Genomic DNA, 17,538 nt, shown 5'->3' with positions numbered 1-17,538 from the left:
GACAATAAACTTGTTTTTATTGACAAAATAACTTTTCTTTGTTTCACTTTCCCCCCGAACTGGACTCCATTTTGTTGATAAAGCTGCTTCGATGCATTTCTCCTCACAAAAAGCTTCATTTCACCTTCCAGCCTTGCAGAATGCTTCTTTACACTTTGGTGAAGTATTCGTCAGTCAGTTGCTTTTTCAACACTAACAGTCCCATGCCGAGTAGGAGGAACGCACCAGCGGCAAAGCTTCTGGGTCAAATATCCATCACATCCGAGACCTCACTATGTAACAGAGAAACCCAACAGTTCCCGCAATGAGCAGCACTTGGCGACCATGGACGAAGAACAACTCCCCTTTTACCGGAAGGTAGAACCAGGATCAGTTGTGGGCGGAGCATCTGCCTCGACCGGTCGGGGTGACAAGATATCTTTCTCTCTGGAGTTGTCCCTGGAAAAAAATTGACAATTGAGGATTCACTGAGCACCACGGCGAGGCTCGCTACTTCTTAACGTCCCTGGATGTGATTGTGAGAAACTTCTCTCCTTGTTGTCTCCTTTGGTCCATTTCAAGGACGGAGCCATGGTCCTTGAATTAGCTTTAAACACTGCAGTTAAAGGGATACGAAATGTCTTGGCATGCTACATGTAAAATCAGATGGCGTGAGGATCCATTCACTGAAATTGCCAACCTCATCCTCTGTGGCCACGCAGAAGAAATACTGTTGTCCAAACTGAGGGTTGTTTATTTCAATTTCATGAAAATCTCTGATGACCAAGCAACCATCCACCTTCATAAAGGAGCTCCACTTCAACTGTAAGCTCTTGGGCCCCATGCAGTCCTGTCAGGCTTTGGATTCACTGACAGGAACTCAGTCTTACCAGGAGGGGGCACAACTGGCAAACATACAGCACAAAAAAGGCAGTGAGTTTAGACATAATAGCTAAATATGATCAAGGTAAGAGACACTTTTTGTGAAACAAATCTTGAAACAATTTAAAATAGCCTGTTTTTTAAAATGAGGGGAGCACTCAGGGAGGGGTCTGACACAAAGATGCCAAATTGTTTTGTGCGAAGTGTAAGATCCGGTGTATTTGGTGACAAAGAGTCCGGACAGCTCAGTCTCTGCTGCAGTGATTGTGATCAGTTTTTAAGATGTCTCTGTGAAGTCATGACTGATTTGGCGGGAAAAAAGGGAATTCAAAATAGGAAAAGGATTTATTTTATTGTTTATTCCAGCCATATCAACATTCTATGATTAGAAGCTACAGCATAAGAAGTTACTGTAATGTCTCCCTAAGGCCCTGATCAGTATAATAGGAAAAGAAATGCAATATGCTATAAGATACAGTGGTTATTGGAACACAGAAGGGGAGGATGAATCAGCCAATCAGTAAGCTTACTGTGCAAAGCAACATTACATATGATCTGACTTCCTACTGCTTCATCCCGAAAATAAGACCAGAACAATTTGTAATATTAAGATTACAAATATTTCATATAGTCAATGCAGCCCTTTATTCCTTGTCTTACAAGCAACTGAAACTGGAGGTGCAATTCTTATTAAAAATACAAGTGAATGCATGACCAACCGGATTTGAAATGTTCTGGCGACATATGGTGGTAAAGTTGCAAAGCACAACCAACTGAGAAACCCGACAGGGGACAGTTCATGGTTGCGCACCGCTAATTTCAATCCGGTTTCCAGCAGCGCTGAAAATTCAACGCGAATGCGACATATTCTGGACCATTTTGTGCGACAACCGTATTCAACACGACGTAGCAAACATGGCGATTGACACGGAGGTCGGGTCCACCTCATGTAACTATATTTAACTCATTCAAAGTTGACGAAAAAACATCTGTGATTATTATACATATATGAACACATAGATATGGACAATATATTTAATTTCTGTGGTTAAGTTCTTTTAAATATTACACACTGTAGCTTTAAGTTTATCAAAATAAAGAAACACATGTTGTATATTTAACTAATTTCTTAGACAATCCCAGCTGACATTGGGCGAGAGGCTTGGTTCACCCATACGGTCACCAATTAATCCCAATCTGCAAAATAATAATAATATATAATATATTTCATTTTTTAAGCGCTGTCTATTGACTATGGGAGGAAGCCGGAGAACATGCAGACTCCACAAAGAAAGGGTCCTGGTGTGTTGGTTGGTCTGAACCGGGATTTGAACCAGGCACCTTCTTGCTGTGAGGCGACAGTGCCAACCACTGTGATACCATGCTACCCTAAGCTACAGTGTATTTTTATTATGTGATGGGTGCAGTCCATTTTGAGCTGTCATGTTTCCCTAACTCTCACAAGTCTAAGCCTGATCCTACTTGAAAGCTTCAGATTTTTCTGTCCACAAAGGGAGAAATAAACATCCGCCTGATGGATCGACTTGATCTGATACACATTTACTTTCTCGATATCAGAGAAGAGGGAAAACAAATCACCAGATCAGAGTTATTGTTTCCTGTTATCATCAAATCAGAATGTAACATCAGATTTTAATTTAAGTTGATTTAATTTAAATCACCGAAGCCTGTTTCATTGTCTCACAGTTCTTCTCTGAAATGAGGAGGGATGTCCTCTGAGGGACATCTCTGTCCCACAGATAGAGTATATAGAACCTGCTGTCTTCACGCAGGAAAAAACAAAGAAAGAAAGAAATTATTTCTTTTAACAGCTATGGCCTGCTTTTTGATTGATCCCATCTTCCCTTGTTAAGGCCCAGGAGGTGCTTTCTGTGTTTACCGGCATGTAGTTGCCTAGCTGCTGCTTCCTCGCTGGTTTGTAACAGTCACACGCAATTACATATTTCTGCCCACGCAGTCATTGCGTGGATTGACAAACGCAGTTGCATTCGTTCAGTGAGGTCACATAGTGTCCCTGACCACCTGCGTAAGTCGTCTCCGAAAAAAAACACATTACCGAGAAAGGCTAGTTACTGTTTGCCTTTGAAAATGTATGGGGTACCCTTTGAACCATGTGACACATCTGTTGCATATGTACAAGACGTACAGTAAACATGCAATGTCTACATGCAGACTTTCTACTTTTCACTACTTTTAACACAAAAGATTGCTTTAGTTATATGATGCTGACATATTTCCTTGTATAAGCAGGTGATTAAACAAAGGCCATAAAAGGGTGTTTAATTAATTTATATTAGGTAGGCTATAACAGTTCACTTATTACATTTCACATATTGTATGTCGTGTTGAGACTTTTCATGACACCTTTCTGAGGAGTGGTGTGAACATATATGGAGCTGCTCCCACACAGCAGTGGGCCAAACTGAGGAACTTACAGCCTACCTGTTTGAGTGGGTGGATTCGTGGAGATTCTAAACAGACAAAGACAGACACGCAGAGACAAGCAGATCCCGTCTTCCACATGCAGCTGCCACAGCCACAGCTGGATGTTGCGGGACCAGGACCAGGACTCGCTCGCTGAATTTCCGCCCAGATTAGTTGCCAGAAGCAGTCACAGAGCAGATGGAAGGATGCAAGAAAGAGTAAGGAAATGGTAGCTAAAAGATGTAGCTTATTTGAGATGAAGTAGTTAACTCAACTGTATAAACACTTGTTGCTGCAAACGAACCTTTGGTAAAAATGAATTCATATCAAGAGGTTATGTTTTCAACCCTTCACAATACATGGTGCAACTATGGAACATGGGCTATTAGAAAATCTGTGAACAAGGGCCAAAAAAGAACCCCCTTACATTCTGTTACAGATCTGGGCAAAGGGGCGGATCCAGGATTTTCTTTATTATTTCTGTTTTGAGTGTTTGAAATGTGAACAAATTTGTTTCGGTTTAGCGGAGGTACGCGCTCTGCCGAGTGCCATTCTATTTGGTATTTAAAATATATGTTTAATTATTTGGATCGTCCTACTGTTTAAGGATGTTGAAACCGAGGAAGACAAAAGAGAATGTGTCCTTCATGTTGGTTGTCTTCATGATCAAATGTTAACCCCGTAGACCCTCCAGGGCCATAGAAGACATTATACAACGTTGTTTTCACAGGGTAGTAATGGAGTAGCGGCTTCAATGAAATAAAATTCGTTACTGAGACGTGTCCGAGCCAGGAGATCCAACATATCTTTGCACAGAAGGCTGTACCAGTCACAGGAACCTGCAGAGTTCATGAAGGTGAATTTCATTATGAATAAAGTGTTTTGTGAAGGCTGCCCGGAGATGGGAATGTGAGGCCAAATGGTGGAGGAGATAAAGCGATCAGAATCATTTTCTTTCAACACTGCTTTAATACTGTCATGTTGTTAGAGTCTGTAGATGGTTATCCTCCCAAGCGCAGTGTGGGCAGTGCTTTGATGCTGTGGCACCATGGCAATAAATGTAGGTCACAGTAGCTTTCTCAGTATTACATCCCAACATACCAACCCTGTATAAAGGTTATGTATTCACTGCCACTAGATATTGAACCAGAGCACACGCTTCTCAAACCAAAAACCTCAATCTCATCCCTTCGGCAAGCCTTCTGAAAATATAGTAATGCATGTTCATTTACAAGCAGAAAGGCTACAGTATGAAAATGCGAGCCAACACATGAGTGTAATAGGATTCTCTTTATTCATTTTGATTCATATAGTGATATTCTTGTTTTCTCAAAATCATATAAACAACTTTCGAAAGATGACATAACCTTAAAAGATTAAGCGTATAATATCTACAGCTTTCCCTGCAACGTCCGAGGTTCTTGAACACGCTGCAGAACTCAGAATGTGACTCAATTATACAAACTATTTTACTAGCAATCAGTTGGTTGTATTTGTTTACATGAATTAATATTTAAGATGGGTTCATTTAGAATATAAAATAAGTTTAGGGAATTAATTTGAATTGTAGGCACAAAGTTTTTTGTCACATGTAGCTTTTCATGAGTAAAGCTCAATGAATTTTTAATAATGCAGTACTACAGTAATACAGTATATTTACTGCTGAAATATTCCAGATGTTATGCATGTATTGATGCCCTACTAGTTATACGTGAAGCAATGACGATTCAGAACAAAATAGCCAACGTCAGTAAACTAATAGTTTATGAGGACAGTTCATAGCAAATGCATTAATTAGTCAAAAACGGTACTAATCATAAATCATCTCTTTAAAGCATCATTTTGCAAATAGTAAATCATAAGATACACACAAATTACTTATTACACAGAATTGCTTGTGCAGTGAGTACAGTTATGTGTGGAAATCTCAGTCCAGCCTTTAACCAAACTGGTTCCAAATTACCCAAACAGTTTGCTCCAAGCTACTAACATCAACCTGTGTCTGCCCTTCTTCGACCAGCTGTCTGCTACATCTACAGCAACTTCAGATGATATCAATCCCTGCAAAACCTTACATTTTAATGCTGTGTAAGTGTGCGTGTAAAATGGTATATATAGGATTCTTAGCAAACAGTATATGCAGTATATGCTACACTGGTATTACATAATGGTCATTAGTGCCAGGGCATAAACCAAAGCTCTGTACACCTGTTCAGGCTCCCTGAACACTACATCTCACAGATCCAGTTTTGCTCTAATTTACAGTTCTCGTCATTCCATTCGCCTTTCCCCGAGGCACGGTGCCAGAACTCCACACAGTCCTGTTCCCTCCCGTTATAGCTGTTGGGCTGGCCTGAGCCCCAGAAACTGTGGGACAAGGACAGAAAGCCACAAAAAGAATGAATACAGTTTCGACTTTTGTATATAAAAAGATATGCGTCGAGTCCCTCACGTTAAGTTCAGTGGCGTCCCGTCCACCCATTTCCACTGCCCTTCTACCCCATCGTCAGTCAATCCAATCCAGACTTCTTGGTCAGCTCCATACAAGCCATTGATGAAGTTCTGTGAGGAGGGCAACGTACATTTAAAATGTATGTCTGTCTAAATGTTTTACACAAATCAAGATAAGATTAGAAAAACATATGTTTTACTTTGTTAGCATGTCATGCAGTACATATAGATATAGTAATATATAGCGGAACGAAAAGCTTATAGCTGCATTATAGTCTTATATTGATAATTGATGAATAAACGTTAAAGTCAGATGAATTTTGTATATATACAATACAAGGATGGCAAGAAACTGTATTCTGGTTTGGAAAATACTAGAGTGTAAACTATTCGATTATTACATCTAAAATATGTCCGTTTTTTCTAACTCAATAAATCTGAATACGCATGCAGGGGCAAGTCAATCGTGTCCCCAAGAAAACAAAAGGCATTGTATTTTGATCTGTATAAGCTTCACGTTGTGTCTATGGTCCTATAGCTTGCAAAGATACCTGGAAAAACTGACTTTTGAACCATGCATGATGTCATTTTCTGACGTCTTTGAGGCTTGTTCATGACATCACTCATCATATGATATCAGAGAATCAGCATTGCATCCCGGGACCATATTTTTGTTGACCTTGATCATGATCTCTTTTTTTGCCAACGAACCGACCGCTGTAAACAATACAATGCTTGCGCAGCTAAGCAGGGTACAGTAACAACATTGTTTCTGTTGACCTGATGAATTTAAACCTAACATTCACTCTCTCACTCTTTTTTGCTCTTTGGTCTCCTACAACTGCTCGGTTAAATATGTCGATATTTATGATTCTGACCATTAAGCTGTTTGCATCTGCTTGTCTCTAACTTTGCTTGCTGCTTGTTTACCAGAGGTTTTCCACCGGAAACAGCTGCTCGCTGCGTCAGGAGATCGAATTGATGGGTTGTGGGTCACTGATGCGAAAAAAAGCTTTGAGGCGCTGAGAGGAACTGCAGCGTCAGTTAACAATTATGGGCTCATCACCTACATACTTCACATACTCCATTGTTCCATTATTGATATGAAAAAGTCAATAAGTCGAGAATTTATGCGGGAAAATACCCTCAACTTAATATGGTGACGTTCCATCATACAGTGGTGCATATTATTGTGACGTATAAACCCACCATTTCACTTTGACTTTTAATGATTGCCAGGTCTGCTCCTTTGCTTTGACAGTAGTCTCTGCTTTGCTTCCAGGTTTTCTTGCCAGCTGAACTGTAGTAGCAGCTGTACTCGAACTTCTGCCAGCCAGCGGGACACTTTTTAGCTGTAAATGTGAGATATTCGTTGAAGAACAACTGAGCAAAAGTGTTTACAAGTATATTTGTGAAAGGGTCTAGGATTTGCATTTCATCAGGTGGCATGGCTACTGGAGCCATTAGACACACATTTAGAGGAATTACAGATTTAAAATGTAGGTATGTATATATATATATATATATATATGTATGTAAGTATGCATGTATGTATATGTCAAATCTGTTTGTCTGTTTGTTTGTTTTTTGACAGCTCTTTCTTCTTACCTTGCATGGTGATGTTGATTCTGCCCACCTCACCCTGGAGATAGTCTCTCTCGGCAGTCAGGTTGTTGACTTGCACTGTCAGCAGTTCTCTCTCCGCCGTCACATTGCTGCAATCGCTTTCGAGCTCCTTTTTCTCCCGAGCCAACGACGCGTAACTGGCCCGCAACTTGTCTGCCGCCTTTTTAAGTGTGTCCAAATTGGCCTGCAGAGCGTCTCTCTCTGCCGTCACGTTCTGGTGACTGCCCGCTAGCTTGTCTTTTTCACTGCTGGAGAAGTTGAATCTGTCCTGCAAATGTTCTACGTCCTTGATCAAGTCATTGTAACTCATCTGTAGCCTCTCTCTGGATCGGGTTACATTGTTGAATTTGTTCTGTAAATTGTCCCTCTCCTTGGTCACCAAGTCATAATTGACCTGTAACTCATTTTTGCGTTTGAGCATTGAATTATACTGTGTTTGTAACAAGTCTTTAGCTGCAGACAAGACATTGCTATTAGTATCCAACAGGTTTTTACTGGCTCTGAGCTGTTCAATCTGTTTGTTTAAAGCAACATTGGTGGTCTGTAACTGGCTTTGGCTGAGCTTTAGTTTGTCACTTTCATCAGACAGCAAATTGTTATTTGTCTCTATTTGGTCTTTCCTTCTAGATAAAGTTTCGAAATTTTGCCGTAGCAGATTCCGATTGGCTTCCAGATTCTGTTTCTCTTTCTGCGCTGACTTCAGGTTTTCCTGTAGGTTCTCGTTCACATTACTCATGGCTTTCATGTTGTTGTGATGGTCTTGCTGTACTTTTTGATCTGCCAGAGAGGAGAGATGATGTGTTTTCAATTAATAATTTCACCACAACACTTGGGAACTTTCTAAAATGTCAATGTGTGGCACAAACAAAGAGGTGAACTCACAGTGGACGCTCTGACCTATGACACCAGCCAACAGGAGAACACACAGGAGCCCGAGGCAAACCGTGGCAACCCTGTAAGGGCTGTTTCTCAACGCAAAAACTGAGTGACAGCAACCAGAATAGAAACAGAAACTTTAATTTCATGAAGTGATCCAAGGAAGTTGTGGTTATGTGCTGCATCTGGTTTGACTCCGAATGGTGTTGCAAAATACTGTGCAGAAGATTAATATCCAGCGAAATCCTTATTCGTTCGATGTTTAAATACACATCATTCATTATTATTTTAAAGGTCTATAATAATAATAATAATAATTATAATAATTATAATACATTATATTTTGATTGAGCTTTTCATAAACTCAAAGCACAATCACCATACTACATCAACCAACATAAATCTCATATATTGTATGATTTGTACAGCATACAAACAAGATGATCTGTGAACCCTTTGATAAGGATGGCTGCATTATCTTTTATTTGGGCTGGCTGGAGAAAAAAAACTTTGACGGTATATAGTTTTTTTTCAATACAGTATTCTCTCTGGATTGGGTTACATTGACTTAATATGCCAGATGATTTTTATGATAAAATGGAGATAATGTGTATGGATGAAATGAGTAGACAGGAACCAGCTGGTGGCAAATCAAATCCTGAGCGTTCAATATCTAAAAAAACAAGACACCTGTATGTATATATATATAAACTGTGGTCACCAATTTTCCACTTTTTCTGACTGTCTCACTCACACGATGAGTTTATTTTGATGTGATGACCCATCCAACTTCACTAAAGCTGAGGCTCGCCTTTAAAAGGCCCATAGCATGTTCTCTGTTGTTGGAATGAAAGTGCCGGCAAACTGTATTGTCCTTTTCACTTTTTGTGGACTTCATCATAGCTTTAAACAGGCGAGGAGCCTAACCCAAAATTTGAACTCTCGAAAAGAAATGACCTGTGCGTCTTTAATATATTGTCACTTCTCCTATTCTCTCTGGGTTGCTTACCCATTCCTGAGGGAAACAATTGGCTCTTGAGGTGTGAAAGGCTACGCTGTATTAACTGGGAATGAGTATAGTTGTTTTATCAGTTTTTTTGCCTCAAGCTGCCGCATGGTGATGCTTGCTGGCTGCCAGAAACACAACTCCAAATTAATGCTAATGTTGCTCTATAGCCAAGTTTTCCATCAAAATTTCGTATAGATTTTAAATCTGATTTCCAAAACGTCTGCAAAAGAAACTATTAGGTTGACAGCTGGTGATGCTCCAATTGGGTGCCATTTTAACAATTAGAGAAATGGTTATATAATATATATAAATGCATGACAAATAATGTGGGAAACGCTGTGGGCTCTGAAAGTTGCTGAAAATCTCAGTGGAGCTGACAGTTAACAAATCGTTAATGTCTTACTTGTAAAGAGTATCTCCCAAACCCGTTTTAAAAAGGTCTTATTTCATTACCTGAATAGCGGAGCTTGCTGCCATCCATGAAAAACTGTTTGTAGCCAATTTTGCTGTCCTCGATGTCCATGTTTGTCGCTGTAGAGGCATGGTACTCGACAGTCATCTTGGCATCTAAAGTCGCGAAAACAGTAGCGTAGCTTCTGACATGGCTGCAGGGTTTTTCAGTAGTTACCATGAAATCTGTGCCCCTTCACCTTTTTCCTCTTTTTGTGGCCATGTATATTGTCTAACTATCTAGAATCAATGTGTTATGTGCACAACAGCTCATGATGCTTAATTCTCTTCTTTGTTAGCGTTTCTGCAGCGCAAAAGTGGATAACAATAAATGAAACTCAATGAATGTAAGATTTAAACAAAATAAATCTCACCTGTATTTGAAGAGATGGTAACACAGTCAAAGAATTGGAGCTATGAAGACATTTAGTTTTGAGTGATCCTGGATATCTCAATCTAACTTACTGTCTTCCTGTAAGGTTTCATACTACTTCGTCGCACAGCACTGCACTTATGCTGCACCCACAATAAATCCGGTATGGAAACTGTCCGCTTTACACTTTTGGCCCGTTGGGCAGATATTGAGGGTTGGTCAATAGGCGGAGCAAGAGCCTCAAAACTGGTGAATGAAAAAAAAATCTGATTGCTTTGTTTGTTTGTTTGTAATACAATACGTTATGTTTTTTTAACCAGATGATTTTTAACATATGTGTCTGGTTGGAATAAACAACTGCCACCTCACAGGCCATGGTGGTGAATACCACTGGGCCACACTGTGTTTGAGATCAAAAACAAAGCTGTTACACCATTTGGTGTACTGAAAGTCCAACACAGCAGCAACTATTTGCCGATTTCACAATAGGAAGACCATGTTCACTCCAATAGTTTTGAGGAAGAAACTATTTCAGTTAACACAAATATGCTGATCATGCAGTTTTCATAGCATAGCCAGGCTTTTGTTCCAACATCCTTCTCCTGATCCAGTGAAAAAATAATGGGTCGGTGTGTCTTTCGGTCATGTGAGTTTCCTTTCAGAAACAGGTATTGAAAATGATTATTGATGATGACTATCTTTCTTTTTAAGGGTCAATAAAAGATGAATGGTATTTAAAAAAAATTTAAAAAATTCCGCCTGACAATACCAGTCAAATCATGTCTCAGAATATTTACTATATATGAATATATTATTTACAGAAGACGACTCTCCCAAACTGCTACTGACACCAGTGCATTTTTTGAAAGTCTCACAACTACGATAACGTTTTGGGATCACAACAGCAACAGAATAGAAACAGGACCCACTGGAACAATTAGGCAGGAGCTATTTGAATATCTCTAATGGGTCCATACCATTTCAACCGCTCAACAACTCCTGCTTAGTCAGGTTCCTGTGCGAAAAGCACGTGCTGCAGATTAAACAGAAAATCAGCATTTTCAATATGACTCAAACCATTCCAGACATACAGAAGGACAGGAAACAACAAGGCGTGGTGTGCCCTTTTATGATGCCTACATTTCTGTAAATGTGCGTTAGTGTAAGTGCTGCATTAGTCTCCTATTAGTCCTGACCACAACCCGCAGGACGTGAACCCCGTTCATATTAGTTCTCATTTATGTTCTGTTTTACATTTCATGATAGATTGATTAGAGAAAATCTGACTTGTTTGCACTCAAGGGAAAATACTGGTGAAAAACTCTTCCTGGATGTACAGGGCACAGTGTACGTACTGAGCAACATTCTGGTGTTTGGGATGAACTAACAGAGAACTCAAATGTTAATATTACAGGGTACATGAGAATGACTTCTGTATTCTTTGAAGCTTTTGTGGAGGGACCCCAGGATTTGTGTAACTTTTGCCTGTGATTTCACCATTGGGGCTGCTCTGCTTGATTTAAGAGGCATGACATTTATTTGAAGCTATAGTTTACACATGAAATGACCCGTTTCCTATTTTTAATTGCCATTTAGACCGAGGACTCGGAATTAAGTTTGTCAGTGTTTGTGTTCTTTACACAGTTGCTCCGTATCACAGCATGAGATCAAACTGCCATTAGAAACCTCATCATAAAAAAGCCTTTAATCTACTCCATAAGTGTCGATCCACAAAAGTAGGCCGCCCATAAAGGCATTTTAATGCTGACTAGCTCTTTCAGGGAAAAAAACATTAAAACTAACCCGTCGCTTGTATTCTAACCGATTAGAAGGTAGTTAAATTGCATGTTAATGGTCGTTCTGTTTAAATACAAACTACAGCACACAAAAAGACAGAAGATGGCTCTTCCCAACTGCAGGTGACAGCAACATGTCTTTCCACTGAGTGGAAAAACATTCTGAGGAAGTGTCGAGTCCGGACAGAGCTGCTCAACAGTTACACAGTTCTCTCACCTCCTCTGAGCGGCTGCCTTTCTACAGTCAATTAACATCTCAAAAAGAGCCACAGACCGAGGATTATGAGCACACAGATATGAATGTGACTCATGATTGTTATACACAGAGTTGCATGGTTTTTTGCCCGACAATTTAAAAATACAACTTGATTTGAATGTTGCACTGATGGAAAACAGCATAAAAGTTTAAAACAGACACACCTACAGTGCTTCGTGAACAGGGCAAAGCTATGCAAATGTTATAGTTTTAGCCGCCCTTCACTGGCTTCCTATAAAATATAGAAGGCATTTCAAAAGTGTATTAAAGGTGACATATTATGCTCATATTCCAGTTCGTACTTTTAATTTGTGATACCATTTAAAAAGGTTTACATGCTCTAATTTTCAGAAAAGAAAAAAACCTGGATTTATTTTAGCCCCTCCTCCTTATCTGCTCTGAATGTATAGGAAATGTCGTGCCCCTTCACCAGAAAAATGGAGATTCTCAGATTGGAGTTACCCCTAAAGAGTCCTTGTATATGCTTGATTTTCTGTTTATTTGTAATATGTATATGATAACCTATATTTGGACAAATTTGTAACTATATGTTTAAGTGCTGTGAAAAAAATCCTATTGCATTATTATATTGTGTATGCATCTTTCAGCCATCTATGCCCTTTTTAATCTCTATTCAAACGAGAAATTGCAAGTAAATTCTGCCTTCCTGAGGACATTATTAACCTTTATTGGAACAGTCACAGGACTAAGCTGTATGGAGGTTCAGTTGATCGAGCCGTACAGTGAGCATAACAGTCAAATGTTCTGGCAATTCAGATCATGTGAGTTAAAACAACATGCGTGACTAATAAAGATCACAAAAGAACATAAACATAAACCATAAGTATTTGAAAAGAAGCAAGATGCTGTTGTTTCACTGGTCATTCTCATGTCCCCTGGGCCCCAGTGTTGTCTCTTTTATTTGATCTTGTTATTTTGCAATTCCAGACTGTAGTGGTAATGGCGGACTCTATAGAAAATTCTTTCCAGTAAGGACCATCTCGCACCAGGTGTGGCGTACCCATTGGTGACCCTTACACAGCGGAAACCCAGACGTCGGTAGAGCTGGTGGGCAGCTGGTATGTACGCCGTGGTTCCCAGCACGACAGTAGAGTACCTGTGTGCAGCAGCAAAGTCCAGAACTTTCAGACCAAGCGCAACCCCGACTCCACATCGCCGAAAACTCCGGTCGACAGACATCCTCTTCAGCTCAACAGCAACTCTTGATTTCTGCTGGCCGACTGCTGCCACGACACCCAACACTTTGCCTTCTTGCACTGCAACCCATAGACAGGACACTGAGGTGGAAAGCAAGGACACAACATTAACACGGTGAACAAAAGATGTGAAAATACACCAGGAAAAGGCAAATTATCCCAGTCAATCAGGCACTGCTTTGGACAGACCAATGCTTTGGACAGCACAATGCTTTGGACAGACCAATGTTCCCAATAAGCTTGCAAACGTATCCAGGAACAGTACTCCTAATTTACAGTTATGTAATGTATGGCTTTCACTATATGATTCACAGCATTATGTACACAATAACCTGATTTTTATGTTCCATGTCAACACCTTATCCCAATAATTATCAAAACAGGGTAAAGCTCAATTCCAGGATACGAATGCACATGTAACCTCAATCTGTGTTTAATATAATATTTCTTAATACCAGACACTGTTACCATCCAAATTGAAGTTGGTGGACATTACAGACAATGATGGAATAAGTCAAAGACTAAAAAATGCTATTCTTAGCTTGGTCTGTTTTTGAATTTCATAAATATATTAGAATCTTGTTGATAAATCAATCCTTCCTAAAATGTACAATCCTATTGCAAAACCCGAGAGCTTTTTACTCCAAGGGAACCTCTGGTATGGAAAAAGAATATAAGCGTATGTAATTCAAACTTTTAATCTGGTTTTGATCTACATCATCTACTTCCTTTTCCTTGCATTTTCAACTATTTTTGTCAGTTTGTCAGCTAGTTATAGATCAGTGTTACACGGGCTCTGCCATGTAATATTGAGCAGATACTGCAAACCACTGCAAAACTACCTGGGTCCTGTGATCTTCCCTATGTAGGTTACCGGATCAGCAACAAAGTTTTCTCTGAGGTGCAGGAGTGAGCTGATTATTTGACTGTGTTATGAACCGACTCCGAGTGAGGTAAGCATATTACAGGTTAGCCACTTGAGACAGAGGAGAGTTGAATACTAATCTAGCTGCAGCATGAACTGGAAACTTTTTTTGTGTCTTTGTACTTGGGTTTTCTATTCCAGTTTCTTTTAGATCCGAAAGTTGCATATCAACTGGCAGTAATATATGACATCAAACACACATACATACACCTACAAACATGGGACATGAAGCAGATGGCAGGTCCTGACCAGTTGTCATTATTTTCGAAGTAGAACCCCAGCTCGTTATTAAGGATTCCGGAGGTAACCAGTCTTACACAGGCCACAAGGTATAATCGAACACAATTGTAATTTTTCTTCCCCAGCCTTGGAAAGCTTATTGAGAAATTATGGAATGGTATGTAGACAAATCTGGTGTAATCAACGATAATATATACAATGGCACTAAGTACAGGCCATACCTCCACCAAAGCACAGTCCCCTTCAAATTTAATAAAGCTGTGTATTTCTTCTCCGTTGATTCATCAAACGGAGATAAATCAACATAGCCCACGCAAACGGCAGCACAACCGCTGGGACCGGCATTTTAAAACGGAATGAAATATAGTACCTTTACTTCTTCTTCTGTAAGGTTTGATGGCAGTTTACAGGCAAAGTGTATTACCGCCATATACTGGACTGGGGTTCAATCGCCACGCAGATGCTGCCTGTGACGTAGGAGAGCACGTTCGCTACGCTAATTTGCATAATATTAATGATAGTGGTGTCCCATTTCATAGGGCAATACCTTCACTCTCACTTCCCTCTTTGAGGGGACTCTACTGTGAAGGGAACTCATAGCAAGTGTTCTTGTTAAGGGGAGAGGATTGGGACAGGGCCTTACACTGTAGGTCAGACATAATAGGAGGCGATCATTTTGCAGTACATACTGCATATAAAATTTGAAAGAAATGATGAAATGTTATGAATATACCTGGTGATTCCATGTAGAACCCCTCAATGTCACCCATGTCTCTGCTCATGGCTTGTTCCAGGTAACCACGGATCACACGCCTGCTGTAGAAGTAGCGCCCACACAGCACAACTGCTGGGAGGAGTCCTATCACCCACCAGCACATGGTCATGACAAAACATAGAACTGCCAGAAGAGAAGATGGAGAGATATGTCAATGTAAAGATAATCTACTTTAAACAAAACAACAACACAACAGTGTACATTTTTACTCAACATTACATAAAGAAGATTTTGAGATGTCTCTTAAAAAGAAAACACTCCTGATGTCCTCTGGCTGGTCTTTTCACACTCCTGATCTCTAACTTTGCACATACCACACATTTTTCCAAGCTGCAGTTGAAACTGCAGAAACATGTAATCTACTCTCTCTTTTTTATCTACTGTATAGGAGGCCCATGAGCTTCCCATAGATAAGATGCTAAACATGTTTGGCAACGTTACACACCCACATTTCAGTTACACATTTCAACATAGTTTTCAATGTAGTTGCATGAAGCCTTTTGAGGACATAGGGGCAAAATCTAACAAATTGAATACTACTTAAGTTTGTAAAGTAAGTTTGGCGGTGAGAAGCTAGAAACCCAGACCTCTACTCATTAGAGCTAGAGCTGCTATAACAAACCCGGTTCGATGAATCGTGTGTGATAGAGGCAGCATGTTTTTTAAAAAAAAGAATAGAATAAGTATAGAATACACATTTTGAATTTGGTCTTCTCCTCATAAGGAAGGGTGACTGAGAAAGATTGTTGAGCAAAAATGCTAACAGTGAGCAATGATGCATTACTTAAACTGATTTCCTTCCTTTCCAGTAACAAGTAGTGTTACTTGCAAAATATTACAGTCTTTTTTGTCCAAAGTGGCTTACAATCATTGGTTTTGACTCATGTCAGAGGTAGGCAGGTAGCAGGGCCTTGTCTAAGGGCCCACACTGGATTATTCTTTTTATTTTTTTTGCCATGTCCCAACTGGGAATTTAACCCCAACTGTCTATACCAGAGTCAGCTCCTATATTAGTCTCTGGCAATCCCAGATGGGTTCATTGAGAGGTGGTGGGTGCTTCATTGTGAGGACAGCACATCTGGAGAGACGTGTGCAGTCGGGCTAATGTAAAGTCAGTTGTTGATCAGAATCAGAATCTGATGCTCAGTATTGCCAAACTGAAGACTGGCTGCTTATCAAAAGGTTAATTTGTTTGTGTGACATACACTTTTAATGTACTTCATTAGTTTACTTCTTAGTGAGGAAAGGAAAGGGGTGATGATGATGAAGAGTGACACAGTCCAGATGAACATCATAGTTGATAGGAATGTCTTCTCTTGAAATTCATAATCAATTACTGAACTGCAAATGGATGGATAATGCTTCAGAACTATATAGGAAAATTGACTGAGGCAGGTTTTGAATGGATACAGTAAAAAGATACACAAACACCAACTGTTTCTATGTTGGCTTAGGATTTATCCATTAATTCTATAAAGGGGACTCTGAAGCTAATGTAATGCGGCGATTTTATCAGAATTTCCACAGAATGAAAATAGAGCAGGGTGATGACGACAGAAGGCGAGAGGCTTGGAGGAGGTAGGGAAACTGGTGGAGAGTGACTCACTTCTAGTCCAAGAAATCTCGAAGGATCTGTTTGAGATCAACAAGAATCTGTGTACATCAAGCATGCCAAAATGTGGCATGAGGTTGGATTCTATATTTAACCACAATGACGCCTTTCGATTGTGAACAAGACGCAAAAGCTGGAAGGACCAGCAATCCTTGATAACAGGAGCACTCTGATTGATCTCAAATAGCTCAGTTTGATCTGAACAATGGAGTTCACCCCTTAAGTCTGACAAGCCCTTGAAAGAAAAGATTAGAAAGTTAATTGCAAATAAGAAACAGCAGAGTCAAAAAGATTTCTAATAATAAGCCAACTAAAAATTCATAACCATGAGGCTGCATCTCTCAAACCAGAGTTCTCTAATGAGGCGAACCTTAAAAGGTTTTTAAAATATTTATAAGACCACGAACATAAATTCCCTTATTCATTAGGCCTACATCTCATACTGCCTCCATCTCACTAGGACTCAATTTTCCTATGATATTCTTCGCGTCATATATCAGAATGATTCTCATTCATTCAACCCTCTTTGTTCTGTATTGTTTTCTCCTTATCTGCAAATCCATTATTACAAATATTTTTCTATTAAATTGTTCTCCAGTATGTACAGCCACAAGTCTCTGGTCATT

At 39.7% G+C, this 17,538-nt stretch overlaps 2 protein-coding genes across 2 annotated transcripts; both read right to left on the bottom strand.

Moving 5' to 3' along the window:
- Positions 1-4,581: 4,581 nt before the first annotated feature.
- On the bottom strand, positions 4,582-10,273 carry LOC118312447 (C-type lectin domain family 4 member M). The gene is made up of 7 exons (XM_035637042.2): positions 10,093-10,273; positions 9,722-9,835; positions 8,266-8,364; positions 7,366-8,160; positions 6,967-7,109; positions 5,759-5,868; positions 4,582-5,673 (listed from the first exon to the last, which is right to left on the bottom strand). The coding sequence occupies exons 2-7, from the start codon at positions 9,825-9,827 to the stop codon at positions 5,535-5,537; spliced, it is 1,392 nt and encodes a 463-aa protein (XP_035492935.2). The 5' UTR covers positions 9,828-9,835; positions 10,093-10,273; the 3' UTR covers positions 4,582-5,534.
- A 2,293-nt stretch (positions 10,274-12,566) lies between these two features.
- Positions 12,567-15,466, bottom strand: LOC118312472 (N-acetylaspartate synthetase-like). Its single transcript, XM_035637075.2, has 2 exons — positions 15,259-15,466; positions 12,567-13,441 (listed from the first exon to the last, which is right to left on the bottom strand). The coding sequence occupies exons 1-2, from the start codon at positions 15,407-15,409 to the stop codon at positions 13,062-13,064; spliced, it is 531 nt and encodes a 176-aa protein (XP_035492968.2). The 5' UTR covers positions 15,410-15,466; the 3' UTR covers positions 12,567-13,061.
- Positions 15,467-17,538: the final 2,072 nt, after the last annotated feature.

The sequence above is a fragment of the Scophthalmus maximus genome, chromosome 8 (assembly GCF_022379125.1).
Source record: "Scophthalmus maximus strain ysfricsl-2021 chromosome 8, ASM2237912v1, whole genome shotgun sequence".
Taxonomy (NCBI): Eukaryota; Metazoa; Chordata; class Actinopteri; order Pleuronectiformes; family Scophthalmidae; genus Scophthalmus; species Scophthalmus maximus.
Note: the sequence above shows the minus strand (reverse complement) of the source record. Positions and strands in the feature narration are given on the sequence as shown.